Raw genomic sequence first — 15,377 nt, 5'->3', positions numbered from 1 at the left:
ACCGGAAGAGTTATTCCATTAAGAGCCACACTTGCAGAATTTGGGTGTCACATCATCCAGGCAGTAGAGCTACAGCCCAGTTCTGAGATGGGAAGAGTTATCTAGATTTATTTTCAAGTCATTTTCTCTCCGTTTCAGCATGAACGGGACATGCTGCAGGCAGCTAAGGAGAAACTGGTACAGGAGATGGACCTTCTCCAGGAATCAGTCTCTGCTTCTGAGACTCGGGCAAAAATAGCAGTAAACATGAGCCGCTCCCTAGAACAAGAGCTTCAAACAACCCTCTCTGCCCTGAAAATGAAAAGTGAGGAAGCAGAGACTCAACAGGAGGGAATCCAAACATTGCAGAAGGAGGCTGCCTTGGGGAAGGCTTTGCAGGAAAATCTGGATCACCTGACTCTTGCCTTAAGCCAGAGAGATGGAGAAATGGAAACACTGCAAGAACAGATTAGCAAGCTGGAGCAGCAGAGAGAAGTGCAAAGAACAGCTTTAGATCATCTTACTAAAGACCTAGAGGAGAAGGACAGAGAGGTGGAATCCCAACAAGAACAGATTCAGGAACTAGAGAATCAGAGGGAAATGCAGAAGACTGCTATAGAACGACTGACTTTAAACCTAGAGGAGAAAGTAAAGGAAATTAAATTCCAGGAAGAGAAAAACCAGACTCTGGAAGAACATGGAAGATCACAAATGAAAGCTCTGCTGGAGGAGCTCTATCTAATCAAAGCAGACTTGAGGGAAAAAGATTGTGAGCTTATGTCTCAGAGAAAGGTAGCTGAAGAATTGAAAGAGGAGGAGAAAAAGCAGGTGAAGGTTCTGCGCACAAGCCTAGAACACATGAAAGCAATTCTCGGGGACAAAGAGAGTGAGATTGAATCACAGCGGGAGCAGATAAGGATTTTCCAGCAGTATGAGGATCAGCGGGAGGAAAAGCTACAGGACCTGCGGGAGAAAGTAAAACAGATGACCCTCACTCTGACTCAGAGAGATCAAGAGCTTAAGTCACAACAAAAGCAAATTCAGAATATTAAGGAAGAGATGGAAATGAAGCTAAAGCCTCTTTGTGAACATCTAGAGCAAACACAAGCAGCCTTAAAAGACAAAGACAGAGAACTGGAATTCCAAATGCAGCAAATACAGAAACATGAGGAAGAAGCAGAAGGGCAGAGGAAGGTTTTACAGAGAGATTTAGAATATGCCAAGGAAGAACTAAAGGAGAGAGATGGAGTGATTAAGTCTCAGAAAGAGCAGATCTGGACACTCCAAAAACAAGAAACAGAAGTTGAGCAACAGTTGAAAACTCTTGACCATCTTGAAGCTATATTAAGGGAGCGAGAGCAAGAAATTGAATCCTTGCAAAAGCAATATGAGGAGCACAAAACAGAGGAGGCGAAGCAGGCAAGAGCCATGCAAGCAAATCTTCAACAAACACAGGTGACTCTGAGGGGGAGAGAGAGGGAAATAGAGTCCCTTGAGGAAGGAATCCATAAGCTTCAGCAGCATGAGGAAGATGCAGTGACACAGACTAAGGCTGTCTTGAAGACACTTGAATATACCAAATCGTCTCTACAAGCCAGAGACCAGGAGATAGAGTATTTTCAAGGGCATGTCAAGGAGCTGTTAGGGCAGAAAGAGCTGGAAGAAAAGAGTGTCAGGAGCTTACAGCAGGATATAGACAGAATGAGCCACATAGTGAAGGAGAAGGATGTAGAACTCCTCAAGCAGGCGGAGCAAATTAGCATATACCAGCTTCAAGAAGAAAGAATGCAGGTGGCACTAAAGTCCTGCCAGAACCAAGCAAGTTGTCTAGAGGAAGTTGTAAGAGAGCGAGAGTGGGAGAATGAGACTCTCATTCAACAGCTCCAGCACCGAGAGGAAGAGCAGGAGACCCTGCACCGTCTCCAGCTTACACTGGCAGAGAAGGAGAGACATCACAGAGAGAGAGAGCAGCTTCTAGAAGAAGCCCTGAACAAGAGGGAACAGGAGATCAAGACCCAAGATAAGCGAAAACAATTGGAAGAGGAGGAGGTGAAGGGTCTTCAAGAAAGTCTCCAGCATCTCCAGCAGACACTGGCCAAAAAGGATGAGGAGATCAAACATCAGAGAGAGAGAGTCAGGGGCCTGGAGGAGACTCTGAGAGGGAGAGAGCAGGAGCTGAGAACACAGGGTGAGCTCCTGAAGCAGCTCACCTCAGCTCTGCAAAGGAGAGCTGGTGAAGGGGAGACTCTCAAGAACCAAATCCAGAAACTCCTGAGATGGGAGACAGAGGAGGCAGCCAAGAGGAAGGTTCTCCAGGAGAGAGACCAGCAGCTGGAAATGCAGAAGGTGTGGATCCAACAGCTGGAAGAGGAGAAAAAGGTGAAGGATCAGGAACTGGAGCACATGATGGCTGTTCTGAAGCAGACTGAGAGTGTGGAGATAGAATGGAGGGAGAAAGCACAGGCCTTGGCTTTGTCCCTGGCCCAGAGCGAAGCAGCCAGTAGGACCCTGAGGGACGAAATGGCTGTCCTACAGAGCATGGTATCAGAGCGGGATAAGGATCGGCTTCATCTTCAGGTAGGCGGTTTGGTGGGTGACTTGCATGAAAAGGATGCCTGTCTATTTCTGTCTTAGGAATCCAATGGCACTTTGTTTAGATTCATAGATGTTCAGTCCAGAAGGAACCATTATGATCATCTAATCCAAGATTAAACAACCTTTTTACGCCCAAGATCAGTTTTTTAATTTAAGGGCAACTGAGGATCTACCCCACCCCTTCCCCCAAAGCCCTGCCCCACTCACTCCATTCTTCCCCCCACCCCAGTCACTTGCTCTTCCCCACCCTCACTCACTTTCATTGGGTTGAGGTAGAGGGTTGGGGTTCGGGAAGGGGTGCGGGCTCTGGGCTGGAACTGAGGGGTTTGCAGTGTGGGAGGGGGCTCTGGGCTGAGCATGGGGCCTAGGGTTGGGATGCACCAGGGGGCTCTAGTCTGGGGCAGAATGTTGGGGTGCAGGAGAAGGTGGGGGTGCTGGCTCTGGGAGGGGCTCAGTGCTGGGGTTTGGGGTGCGACTTCCTGCCAGGCTGCACTTACCGCTAAGGCAGGCTCTCTGCCTAACATGGCCCCACGCCACTCCTGGAAGGAGCCAACATACCCCTGTGACCGCTGGCGGTGATGGGCATCACGTGGCTCCACGTGCTGCCCCTCTCTGCAAGCACCACCCCCTCAGCTCCCATTGGCCACAGCTCCCTGTTCCCAGCCAATGGGAGCTGCGGGAGCAGTGCTTGCTGGCAGAAGCAGTGCGCGGAGGGAGACCCCCACCTGCAGGGCCGCACTGGCCGCTTCTGGGAGCGGCGTGGGGCATGGCAGACAGGGACCCTGTCTTAGCAGCAGCCCTGCTGTGTCGCTGGAGATGGATTGACCAGTCGATCGCAATCAACCTGTTGGTGACCACTGATCATAGAATCATAGAATATCAGGGTTGGAAGGGACCTCAGGGGGTCATTTAGTCCAAACTCCTGCTCAAAGCAGGACCAATCCGCAACTAAATCATCCCAGTCAGGCCTTTGTCAAGCCTGACCTTAAAAACTTCTAAGGAGATTCCACCACCTCCCTTTCCAGCACCCATTCCAGTGCTTCACCACCCTCCTAGTGAAATAGTTTTTCCTAATATCCAACCTCAACTTCCTCCACTGCAACTTGAGACCATTACTCCTTGTTCTGTCATCTGCTATCACTGAAAACAGCCTAGATCCGTCCTCTTTGGAACTCCCTGTCAGGTAGTTGAAAGCAGCTATCAAATCCCCTCTCATTCTTCTCTTCTGCAGACTAAACAATTCCAGTTCCCTCAGCCTCTCCTCATAAATCATGTGCCCCAGCACCCTAATAATTTTTGTTGCCCTCCGCTGGACTCTTTCCAATTTTTCCACATCCTTCTTGTAGTGTGGGGCCCAAAACTGGACACACTACTCCAGATGAGGCCTCACCAGTGTCGAATAGAGGGGAATGATCACATCCCTCGATCTGCTGGCAATGCCCCTACTTATACAGCCCAAAATGCCATTAGCCTTCTTGACAACAAGGGCACACTATTGACTCATCTAGTGTCACCTCCTGCATAGCACAGGCCAGAGAACCTCATCCAGTGTTTTCTGCATTGAACCTGTAGATTCTGGCTGAGCTAGAGGGAAACTTTTAAAAAGTGACCTCCCATTTCAGTGTAAACACTTCAAGTGATGGAGAATGCACTACATCCCTTGGTAATCTTTCCAGTGGTAAATGATCACTCTCACTACGGGTGTGAGTGCTTTCAGCTGGTCAGCTCTGCCATGTCCAGGCAGGTTTAGCTGTCACACATCTGGTTGTCTAGCAGCTACTAACCACGGACTGCTTACCCCTCCCCTCTGGAGGAAACCAGCCACTTTGGACCAGCCGAGAACCAAGAGTTGTTTGCCCAGGAAGAGGGACAAAGGAGGGAGAATGGAGCAGGTTGAGTGAGTTAAGTGTGGTCTGCGAGAAGCAGGAATGCTGCTGAACTGGGGGCAGTGAGAGGGAGCCCTGGGCTCTGGTCAGACTCAGATGGATTTGGCTGTAGCTTCCCATTCTCTATGCTCACCTAAAGGCTTTCTACGCCGTATTACAGACATTTAATAAATCTTCTGTTTTACAGTGCTATCTGAGAGCCAGTCCAGTCTAAAGAGGCTGGGGATGCATTGCTTCCTTTGGGTGTGCAAGTCTCCCTTCAGGGGTCCAGTGCAAGTGGACTCAGTGAGGGGACCTCACAGAGTGAGGCAGGCGTGCTGAAGGCTCAGAGCTGTGGTCCCAGAAGGCGATGGAGGCTTAAAGGGCTTAGCCCCACAGAGAGAGTGGAACCCTCGAAGAGGACTGACACACTAAGGGGGGGTTCCTCCCAGGAACTGTACGGAGCCAAGGGAAAGAGCACTGGGCCTGTGGTACCATGACTAATGGTAGTGGGGGGTGGGTTGGCAGTCCATGGTCATTAGTTGCTAGGCAGCCAGATGTCTGGGACATTGTCTTCTGGGTTCTTCATGGGCGTGCGGCCCAGGCAGCTAGGCAAAGAGTAATCACCCTTCTCCCACTGTCTGGGTACACATGCAGCAAGTAGGGGAAACTGGGCACATATGATTCTTATCCAAAGCACTAGGAGAAATTTCCACTTTGTCACAATTGGATAAACCCATACCTTACCAGTCTCCTGGGCTAGAGAACCTATTGCTCTGTGTTTCCTGGGCGTCCTGGTGCATGTGCACCTGCTCTGTGTTCTCAGCACCATAAACTTTTAGCAGTTGGTTCACTGTTCATCCTCTGCCCCCTAGCTTTGATTCAGTGCAGCAGAACCATTCCATCTGCCTCAGAGCAGATATTGCCTTTAGCACTGAAGATGTGGAGAGGATTTCTTAACCCTCTTGGAGGTACTCCAAGAAATCCTTAAGTCTGGCACAAGAACAGCCCACAGTTTCCTAAAGAACAAAGCCTCTTAACGGAAGCTTGGATCAGCCAAAACTACTAAATGCCAGTTCTAGATGAGAGCTCTGCCAGTACAGAACTAGCCCCATTCGCTAAGTCGAGTCAGGTGGCTTCACCACTGACACGTCCTGCGCCATCACCATGAAGGCCAGAGACCCCAAATGTCAGCTCTTTGATGTAGTTCACATGACTCTTCTTGGAGTGCCCAGGACTCAGTCACCTTGTTATCCTCCTGCCTCTAATAAGAGAGAGACTTGCTGATGCTTAACTGTGCTCCCTGACACCACCAGTTTGCTAACCACCCAATATACTCAGGGCTGTGCTAGCACTCACTCTGCTTTGCAGGTTAACAGTAGGTTCACCCCTAATCTCTGAACCCCTCGGAAAGCATCCTCCTGTAGTATCCAGCCCCTGTCACTGGACACTCACAGGAATTCTGAGGGTTGCCCTCCCCAGAGGAATAGTATACACAACGCTTGACTGGTACAACTCAAGTTCATGTCTTTGATCTCATCACTGAACTGAGATATATTTATAGTGAGAACAATCATAAGTTTATCATCACATGCTAAGATTTCAGAGATAGCCCCCAGCTGCTGCCCAGTCTCAATGGAAGTGCCAGAAAAAGTCTGTCTGGTCTCCCACTGAGAGTGAGGTGGTGGAGGTGGCTATGAGTGGGCTGGCAATGCACAGAGTGCTGGCGCACTGCACAGCAATGGCACTGAGATCCATGGGATGAAGTGTATACCTCACTGGTTATGACCCTTCACGTTCAGGACTAACAGACCTTCATGGCCCTGCTATCAAGGATCAGACCACCTAGGACCATCTGGTGGGCTGCTCCCTGACTAACTGCACTGCTAGGTAGCCAGTAAGTCCGTGTAGTGTGGTGGCAGTCATCCCTCCATCTCTGGGTTGGAGGGAGGCCACACTACATCACTGGGGTCACTGCCTAATATCAGGTGCTAGCGCCTAGAGCCTCTCAGCAGGGCGGAGCACCAAACAGTCTGTGGCCTAAGCTCTCAGGAAGGACTGAGCAAACCAGTGGTCTATTGGCTCTGGCCCTCAGGCAGGGCAGAGCTAACAGGCAAACACAGGCTGTTTAGCCTGAAGCAGAGAGACAGCCACCCCAGGGATGGGGTTGGCAGCAGAGGGTAGGAGGACCTGGGCCCACATTACTCTACCAGCAAGCAAGATATTTCTGCCTCACTGGGAACAGCAGTGAGTGCCCTCTCCAGCACAGGGCACTGCAACCCTGGCTTCCAGAGGATGATCTGTGCAGTTTGTCACTCCCACAGGAGCAGCTTGCTTCAGCTCTCAGAGACCTAGAGGAGAGCGTTCCAAACAAGACTCTGAATGGAGATGCGGATCTGCTGCTTAGAGAGGAGAGAGCAGGAAAACAGCAGGTGAGAGAGGGGAGAGCGTGCAGGGCATGTGCACACATGGGAGAGGAGAAGTAAGAAGTGGGTATCTGGCCTGGATTAATTCTGCCCTGTGGCTGTGCTGGAGTGTGGCCCCTGAGCCCTGACGGATGCTGGTGCCTATGCTTTGGGAGCAGACGGAGCGACTGATGAGCGCTCCCCTTCAGGCACAGTGTGCTTCTCTATAGGCCTCCCTAGCCAGCTTTGTACAGATTCCCCACTCTGAGCATCTGGGGCACATACCCATATGGCACAGGCTCGCTGAGACTCTTCTCTGTACACCCCCAGGCCATGGGAGAGGAAGAGGAGCAGCTGGCAGCAGGGGCAGAGAGAAGACTGTTGCAGCAGCGGCTGGAACGTCTGCAGCGAGCTGTCGCAAGGCTGGAACATGACAAAACTGAGCTGGAGCAGCTCAACACCCAACTCAGGAGGACTCTAGAGAAGGTGAGCCAAGTTCCTAGCGCCTCCCCAGTTCCCTTTGGCACTCTGGGATGACAGCACCCCCATGTGCTCTGGCACCGTCTGCCCACCCCCACATGCTCCAGCACTGCCCGTCCACCTGTGCCCATGCCCTCCAGCGTCGCCCACTCCCCAGCACTCCTGCACCACCTGCCCACGCCCTCCAGCACTGCCCATCCATCCCCACCAGCCTCGCCCACTTATGCCCATACCCTCCGGCACTGCCCACTCCCTAGTGCTCCAGCACCTCCTGCCCACGCCCTCCAGCACTGCCCACGCCCTCCAGCACTGCCCATCCATCCCCACCAGCCCCGCCCACTCATGCCCATACCCTCCGGCACTGCCCACTCCCTAGTGCTCCAGCACCTCCTGCCCACGCTTTCCAGCACTGCCCACGTCCTCCAGCACTGCCCATCCATCCCCACCAGCCCCTCCCACTCGTGCCCATGCCCTCCGACACTGCCCACTCCCTAGTGCTCCAGCACCTCCTGCCCACGCCTTCCAGCACTGCCCACGTCCTCCAGCACTGCACTCTCACGTGCTCCAGCACTGCCTGTCCACCCTCACCAGCCCCACCCACCTGTGTCCACACCCTCCAGCATCACCCACTCCCTAGTGCTCCAGCACCGCCTGCCCTCGCTCTCCAGCACTGAACTCTCATGTGCTCCAGCACTGCCTGGCCACGCCCACCAGCACCCCCTGCCCCTCAGCACTCCAGCACTGCCTGCCCGTTGTACCCACACACACTCACTTCAGCATCAGCTGGTCTTGCTCCAGGGTGAAACCCTTTCTGTCCCACTTCCTTCCCCCGCCACCACCTGGAGGTAAGTGCCTCTGAATGGAGAACCTGCTCTGCTCACCTGATACCCCAGGTTATTAGCTCCTTGCTCCCTGGCAAACTGCTGTGACCCTTTCTGTGTGTCCTGTGCACAGGTGGAGCGTGAGCGGAGGAAGCTGAAGAGGGACCGTGCTGGCCTCTCACTGCCAGATGCCTGTGGACTTTCTGTGTCTGACTCTGGGCAGAATAAGGCATCAACTTCAGGACAGGTAGGAACAGGGATGAGAGCCTGAGCATGTGACCCTAGCAGAGTCCCACCTGCTCTGCTCTAGTCCTGCCCCAAGCAGAATGAGGACTAAAGGCCTTCTCGTTGCATTTTCTTCCCAGGAGGAGGCCCGGGCTCTTCGTAGGCGACTCACCGAGTTGCAGAAGCAGGTTAGGAGTAGAAAACCTCTCAGCTAGATGGTCATATCTGCATGGGTGGGGCACACCGATGTGGAAACTCCTAGGAATGGGGGCCTGGAAGGGGCCTGGCACTGAGGGGGCTTGTAGCACTGGGCCAGCCCTGGCTGTGAGGGGGCTGTCGTGCTAGGGCCCAGGGCAGAGCAGGCTGTGAGGGGATCTCAGTGCCAGGCTGGCAGAGCTTTGAGGGCACTCATAGCACTGGGATCCCAGACCAGGTAAGGCGTGGCTGTGACGGGGCTCACAGTGCTGAGGCACCAGGTGGGGTGCAGCTGGGAGGGATTTGTAGCGTTGGGGTACTGAGCTGGGTGGGGCGTGGCTGGGAGGGGGTTGTAGCATTAGGGTGCTGAGCTGAGTGGGGCATGGCTGGGATGGGGTTGTAGCGTTAGGGTGCTGAGAAGGGTAGTGCTGAGGCACCAGGTGGGGTGCAGCTGGGAGGGATTTGTAGCATTGGGGTGCTGAACGGGGTGGGGCGTGGCTGGGAGGGTTTGTAGCATTGGGGTGCTGAGCAGAGTGGGGCACGGATGGGAGGAGGTGGTAGCATTGGGGTGCTGAGCAGGGTGGGGCGCTGCTGGGAGGGTTTGTAGCATTGGGGTGCTGAGCGGGGTGGGGTGCAGCTGGGAGGGTTTGTGGCATTGGGGTGCTGAGCAGAGTGGGGTGCAGATGGGAGGAGGTTTTTAGCATTGGGGTGCTGAGCGGGGTGGGGCGCGGATGGGAGGAGGTTGTAGCATTGGGGTGCTGAGCGGGGTGGGGCGCGGATGGGAGGATTTGTAGCATTGGGGTGCTGAGCGGGGTGGGGCGCGGATGGGAGGAGGTTGTAGCATTGGGGTGCTGAGCGGGGTGGGGCGCGGATGGGAGGAGGTTGTAGCATTGGGGTGCTGGCCGGGGCATGGCTGTGAGTGGGCTGGTAGCCCTGGGGTGCCAGGCCTGGGGGCGGGGCATGACTGTTGGGGAACTGGTAGCACTGGGTTGGGATCTTGAGAGAAGCAGAATGGCAGGCAAGTCACTTCTTTTCCTTCGGCCCCTTGAGCTCAACCTGTTCCTCTTCCTTCAGGTGTCTCTTCTGCAAACCCAGCTGGTGCTGGAGCGGAAGCACAAGCAGGACTACATCGAGTGCTGTGCAAAGACCAGCCAGGAGCTGTCGGGCCTGCACCAGGAGCTCTCTCACTCCTTAGCAACTGTGGCCAGGGAGCCCAAGGCTGCTGTTCTAGAAGCAGAAACACGGAAGCTGGATGAATCTCTGAACCACAGTTTGGCACTGGTGGCTCTAGGGTGGGATGGCCAATCTCTGGAGATACACCCTCTGAGTTCCACACCCAGAGCAGCCCAGCAGAATGAGCTGAGGTAGCAGGATCAGCATTCAGCAAATGGGTCACAGCAGAAACAAGGTCCAACCCTACGTGTGGTTTGGCAATACCATTTTCAAAGGTGCCATGGACAACAGACTCTTGCCCACCTTGCAGAAGAATCCTACGTAGCAGTGAAAAAGGTGGTGATTGTCCCTTCAAGAGCCATCCCCTCCATTTTCATGGGCCAGACCTCCTCAGGTCCAGCCTGCCCGCTGACGTGGCCCTGACTCTTGTAGCCCCAGCCGAATACCAGTCCTCAGGAACATTGAACCACATGGTTGGTTGTGGCACATGGGAGGATGGAACCAATAAGAACATGGGTTTTCCTCCTTCTTACAGCCTGTGTATCCTGAGGAATGTCCCCAGAGTGTGCAGAGACCTGCTGCAGGGAGTGAATTCAGGGGCGTGGGGTTGTGTCAAAGCTGAGATCTGGGGCAGGGGGGCAATAGTGCTCACTGTGGAAACACCATCGGCAGCAGTGTTCACCATGGAAACTTCCAGCAGGACTGTGCTAGGGGACCAAAGGCTGGAGCTGGCTGAGCAGGGCTCAGAGATTGGAGGCAAGCTAGAAAAAGGCTCTAGGGTTGACTGGCAGCAGCAGATTGGTGGAATTTTCCTTTCCTGAAGCACACAATTGTTGCCTGCCCCAGAAATGTTGTTGTTACAAGGTGTCCCCAGAGATTGCCCTCCTGCTGCCTGGAGAGCTGCTCCCAAATGACTTTGTACTGTTTCCCTTTTAGTAAGAGCTCCAGCAGGATCTGTATTTTCAGCTTTTATAATAAAGTTATTCCCTACGAAAGAGGTTTATTTTCCCTCGTTTCATCTTTTCACTCTATCAAAAACCTCCTTCCATGTGGCTCCAGTTCTAAAAATGCCCTTGGGGCTTTCTCTTCCTGACCTGCGCTTCAGTACCATGAGATGGGCACTGTCCTGCAGTGGCGCTCTTCCTTGTGCAGTTTGCTTTGTGCCTGGCTGAGCTGGGAGGAAGCTGGGCAGAAGGGCATAGCTCCAGGAAATGTCTCTTCTCCTGCATATTCCCTGCCCTGCTCTCCAAGCCAGCTGTTTATTGCCTGTGCTGCAGGAGGGAAGCACAACAGACACCACAAACTCAATGTGGAAGAGGCAGCTAAGGCATCTCTGGAAAATAAACCAAAACACAGAGCTTCAAAAGGCGGTAGAAGAGCTGGGGTGGAAATGGCAGATAGTGGCTGGAAACTGCCCAGGCTCACTAGTGCATTTTGTAGAAGCTCTGATGAGCAGTGGCAGCAAGGCCTGGGCTCCACCTGAAAGTTACACCAGTATAACTGTTGGCTGGGAGATTATTTTTACTAACATAGGTAAACTGATAGGAGCTCTAGTGTGGATGAAGTTATAGTGTCGAAGTTACTGCCCTTCCTGTATGGGAACAGCTGTACAGCACCTTTATGCCAATATAACTGAGTGCACACTTGGCAGTGGCTTCCCTTAGTACCTAGTTACAGTGGTACAACACTCCCACATAGCCAGGCCCTGGGGAAGACAGCTCAGCCCTGGAATCCTGTTCTCTTTGGAAGGTTTTTCATAACGCCTGGAGCTACAAGCTTACTCTTCAAATGAACACTTAGATTTGGTCAAAGATGATGGCCCTTGCCCTGTGGGAGGATAGTGAGAAGGTGCATTTTCTAGCAGTGGGGTGACATAATTAGATCTTTTCAGAAGAGCTTAAGTAGGTGCTAGTATAGTTTAGTTCCAGCTCCCCGTTCTGAGGCCATTCTTCTGAGGTGAATGACTTCTCAGGCTGTAGCCAAAGAATAAGTCCAAGTGTTTAGTCAAGTCTGACTGGGATGAGTTTTTTGCTTGGGCTACTAGAAATGGTATGTGCTATCTAATGCAGGATGTGTGGGACTGCCACAGGATTACATCACTTTGCTGACACCTTCCAATGAACTCTGAAAATTGTTGTAGAAAGTCATGAAGATCTATCCAAAAGATTAAACATGGTTCCTCCCCTGTGGCTCCTGTATGAATCAAGCAGTTCCCCAGCCTCCCTGTGAACAAGTGGGTCTGAAGGATCAAACAATGCATGTGCAAGGTCTAACTCCTGCTGTGGGGCAAGCACCACCCTCCGACTGACAGGATGAGGGAGAGACTTTCTCTGGGGAAGGACATTCCATTGCTGTCCATTAGCGGGTTCTTTGCACCATCCTCTTAATCAGTGGTGCTGGCCACTGTCTGACAGGCGACTGGGCCAGACGGGCCATAGTCTGAACCAGCAGAGCAATTCCTGTGTTCCTAACAGTCCCCAGGAGCTGCAGTCTAACACAGTGAGAGACTAGATGCCCAGGAACACCTGGTTTGAGCCAAATAGGTGGGTACTGTAACAAAGGGGCTCTGGTGAGAGAATTCCTCCTCACCACACCTGAAAATGAGCTGGTACCTTTCCAGAGGTTATGCACAGGGAGGACAAGGCATACTGTGACAGGTTCTGCCCACCCAAAACAACAGTGAATCAGATTCAGTTAAGGCTGCTGTAAATTAAGTTAAGGCACACTTTTTAAAAAAATCAACATGTCTTAAAGTCTGGGCAATACACAGTTAAGTAAATGTCAGTTCCTTTCTATATCAAGAAATATTTCAATCTTTTCCAGCAAATTTACATTTATAAAACTTCATTTCCTTTAATGGTACTAGCTACTGACTTACAGTATTTCCAACCGTGATGCTCAGTGGTGTTGATTAATACATGATAATACCCCCTATCTGTTACATAGCACTTTTCATCAGTAGGTCTCAAAGCACTTTAGCAACGGTGCAGTATCATTATCCCTATTTTACAGATGGAGAGACTGAGGCAAAGGATAATAAAATGACTTAGCAAAGGTCACCAGCTAACCAGTGGCAGAACTGGGACTCGAACCCAGCTCTTCTAAGTTCTAGTCCAACCCCCTATTCACTAAGCCACTGCAGGGCATATGAAAGCAGACTGATTTCATCTTCTGGTACATTAAGGAGACACTCACTTACAACTAAAAAACTCTGGATTCCCAATTTAGTCATGTTATCTCCTGCTGCCAGGGCCCCATGTGATCAAAGGGTAAAATGAGCAGCATTTGGGAGACAAGAAGCAGTGAATGGTGAGGATTACTGTCCATCAAGATTGCAGAGCTGGAATTGGCTGTCACTTGGAGACAGCAGAGAATGGAGATTGGCTGATCTGACCATTAGTAGGGAAATGTCAAGCAAAAACTGGCTGAGCTAGCTGTCAATCTCGAAGGTCTGAGCAGCAATTGAATGGCTTAGCTTGCCACTGAGAGAAAGAAGCAAGGATCAAGTGGGCTGGCCTATCCTAGTGACCTTCTGTGACCCAAGAACACCTTAACGCCAGCTAGCAAGAGGGTTACAAGAATATCCTGCTCTTCGACTCGTGTGTCCACTCAAGATGTGCTAGCACCCCTCCACCCTGAGTGGAGATTTCGCATAGCGGTGTCCATTCGGTCCATGAATGCGTTAGTCAGATTCGTGCCCCATCCTATTGTTAGATAGCACTGCATGGGTGAACAACTCCTCAGTTCCTTCTCAACCACCACGGCCTGAGACGAAGCTCTAGCAGATGTAGTTAGTTGTAGTGTTTGTTCTAACATAGCCCATATTTCCTTTTATTCTAGCTTCTTTCCTCTCTTTAAAAATAGTTTCTTTCTCCTTTCTCTATACAATTTGGATAGTTTTAGGTAGGCAGACGATGGCTAGTTAGCCTGGCTTCAGATGCTGTTTGTCATGGCAGAAGGCCCTCCCGGTCAGCGACAGACATTCTGGTTGTATCCGCTGCCTACGAGGAATTGCATGTCTCTCCAAAGTGCAACTTTTGCCTCGCATTAAAAATCAAGAGCCAGGAAAAACCAAGAAATTAAATTTTGCCTCCTTATGATGGACTTCTCTTTACACGTGGCCTCAAATTCAGGCCAAGGGATCCCCTTCCCCCGTATGCCAGGCCCCAAGTAAGTCTGCTGCCTCAGAGCCCCATACTTTCAGGGCGCCCAAGAGGCAGATACAGGATTCCTCTCACAAGCCCTCAAATAAAAGTGCCCCAAGTTAACCAGATAGAGAGACTACCTCTAAAATGCCGAGGTCATCGGTTCCTTCAGCTCTCCAGTCAGGTACTGATGAGGCTTCCAGTTCCTCTCATAGCCAGGGCACAGCTAGCGCATATGGCAGCAAGGCTTCAGCCCCAGAGCAAACCTCAGTACCATCATCAGATCGAAGCAGCAAGAAGAGCTCTTCTGTTGCTCCCTCGGCATTGAAGAAGCCTGCTCACGCTCTGATTGTGCCTCCCTTGGAGGGCGTGAAGCACTCAACTTCATCAAAGACTGCACTACTGTAAACACCCCCGGCCACAACTACTTAAGCACAGCCATCAGCATTGGTACCGATGCCCCTGGCGGTACCACAGGAGTTCCATTTTCCTCAGGACCTGACCAGATCAGCGACTCCCAACTGAGCATTCGTTGGCTCCGCTGTGCTTTCAGTACCAAGGACATCTAGATAACCAGAGGTGTGCCCACTATTTGTTCACCTGAGATGTCTGCAGGCACTCCACTATTCCTGAGGGAACCAGAAGAAGAGGATTCTGTGTGGACCTCACCTCAGTTCCCCAAGTGTCAGTCCAGGGCTCTCCTCCTCACTTCTGCAGCGGTCCCTTCCCCAAGGCTTCGGCTGGAGCTGTTTGTTTAATTAAAATTCTTTATTCAAAGGAAAAAAAGGAGAGGAAACCTCAACATTAAGGTAAAGGTAATATTAACAAAAAGTCAGTGTCTTGTTTGGGTTTTTATAAACTTGTTTGCACTTTTAAATATAGTTATAAGAATGTCATAGCAAAAATATTTAAAAATAACAATTTATGCATAAAGCTAACCATACAATTTCATCAGGTTTCCACCTTTGGCTCCCAAACAGAACAAAGCATTGTGCAAATGTAATACCCTTAAAGTGTTTGCATAGACTTTCATTTAAAATTTATTTTGGTTTAATGTTATACACTTTTCTTTTATGTTATAGGAAAATAGTGGTTGTTAAAGCTTGTGCTTCTAAACAGTTTACGAAAATGGGATTGGTATCACAAGCAAATTAACTCTAAAAATCTTGGTAAAACATCTGTTGTTAACTCTTTTGCTAACCCAGAGTGCTCAGCAAGGGAAAGCAATACACCTTCTCATAGAAGATTGTGAGCAGCTATTCTAGCCATTAAGCATTATATTTCATATAAAGTATTAGTAATCAGCTCATGTAAAAATGAATATCTGTACAACAATTGCAAAAGTATGGATTGTGTTATGAAAAACTTGGTCTCTATTACATTGTAAACACACTTCATTAATCTGTGTATGAAATCAGAGTTACTAGAAACAAAAACAATGTAAAACAAAACAAAAAATTTTATGATGTTAACTAACTTAAGCTGTTTAAGGTT

The 15,377-nt window shown here is 50.9% G+C and overlaps 1 protein-coding gene across 9 annotated transcripts in view; it reads left to right on the top strand.

The window, feature by feature from the left end:
* Positions 1-10,736, top strand: part of CEP250 (centrosomal protein 250) — a 138,597-nt gene extending 127,861 nt beyond the window's left edge. For 8 of the 9 annotated variants that reach the window (XM_075072360.1, XM_075072357.1, XM_075072359.1 and 5 more), the window contains 6 exons: positions 139-2,556; positions 6,764-6,871; positions 7,175-7,330; positions 8,279-8,392; positions 8,511-8,558; positions 9,640-10,736. In XM_075072360.1, the coding sequence (XP_074928461.1) occupies positions 139-2,556; positions 6,764-6,871; positions 7,175-7,330; positions 8,279-8,392; positions 8,511-8,558; positions 9,640-9,933 (3,138 nt within the window). In that variant the 3' untranslated portion in view covers positions 9,934-10,736. The remainder of the gene's footprint in view (positions 1-138; positions 2,557-6,763; positions 6,872-7,174; positions 7,331-8,278; positions 8,393-8,510; positions 8,559-9,639) is intronic. The other variant, XM_075072358.1, reaches the window with a different exon arrangement.
* The last annotated feature ends 4,641 nt before the right edge of the window (positions 10,737-15,377 follow it).

Source organism: Chelonoidis abingdonii, chromosome 14, assembly GCF_003597395.2.
Source record: "Chelonoidis abingdonii isolate Lonesome George chromosome 14, CheloAbing_2.0, whole genome shotgun sequence".
Classification (NCBI taxonomy): domain Eukaryota; kingdom Metazoa; phylum Chordata; order Testudines; family Testudinidae; genus Chelonoidis; species Chelonoidis abingdonii.
Note: the sequence above shows the minus strand (reverse complement) of the source record. Positions and strands in the feature narration are given on the sequence as shown.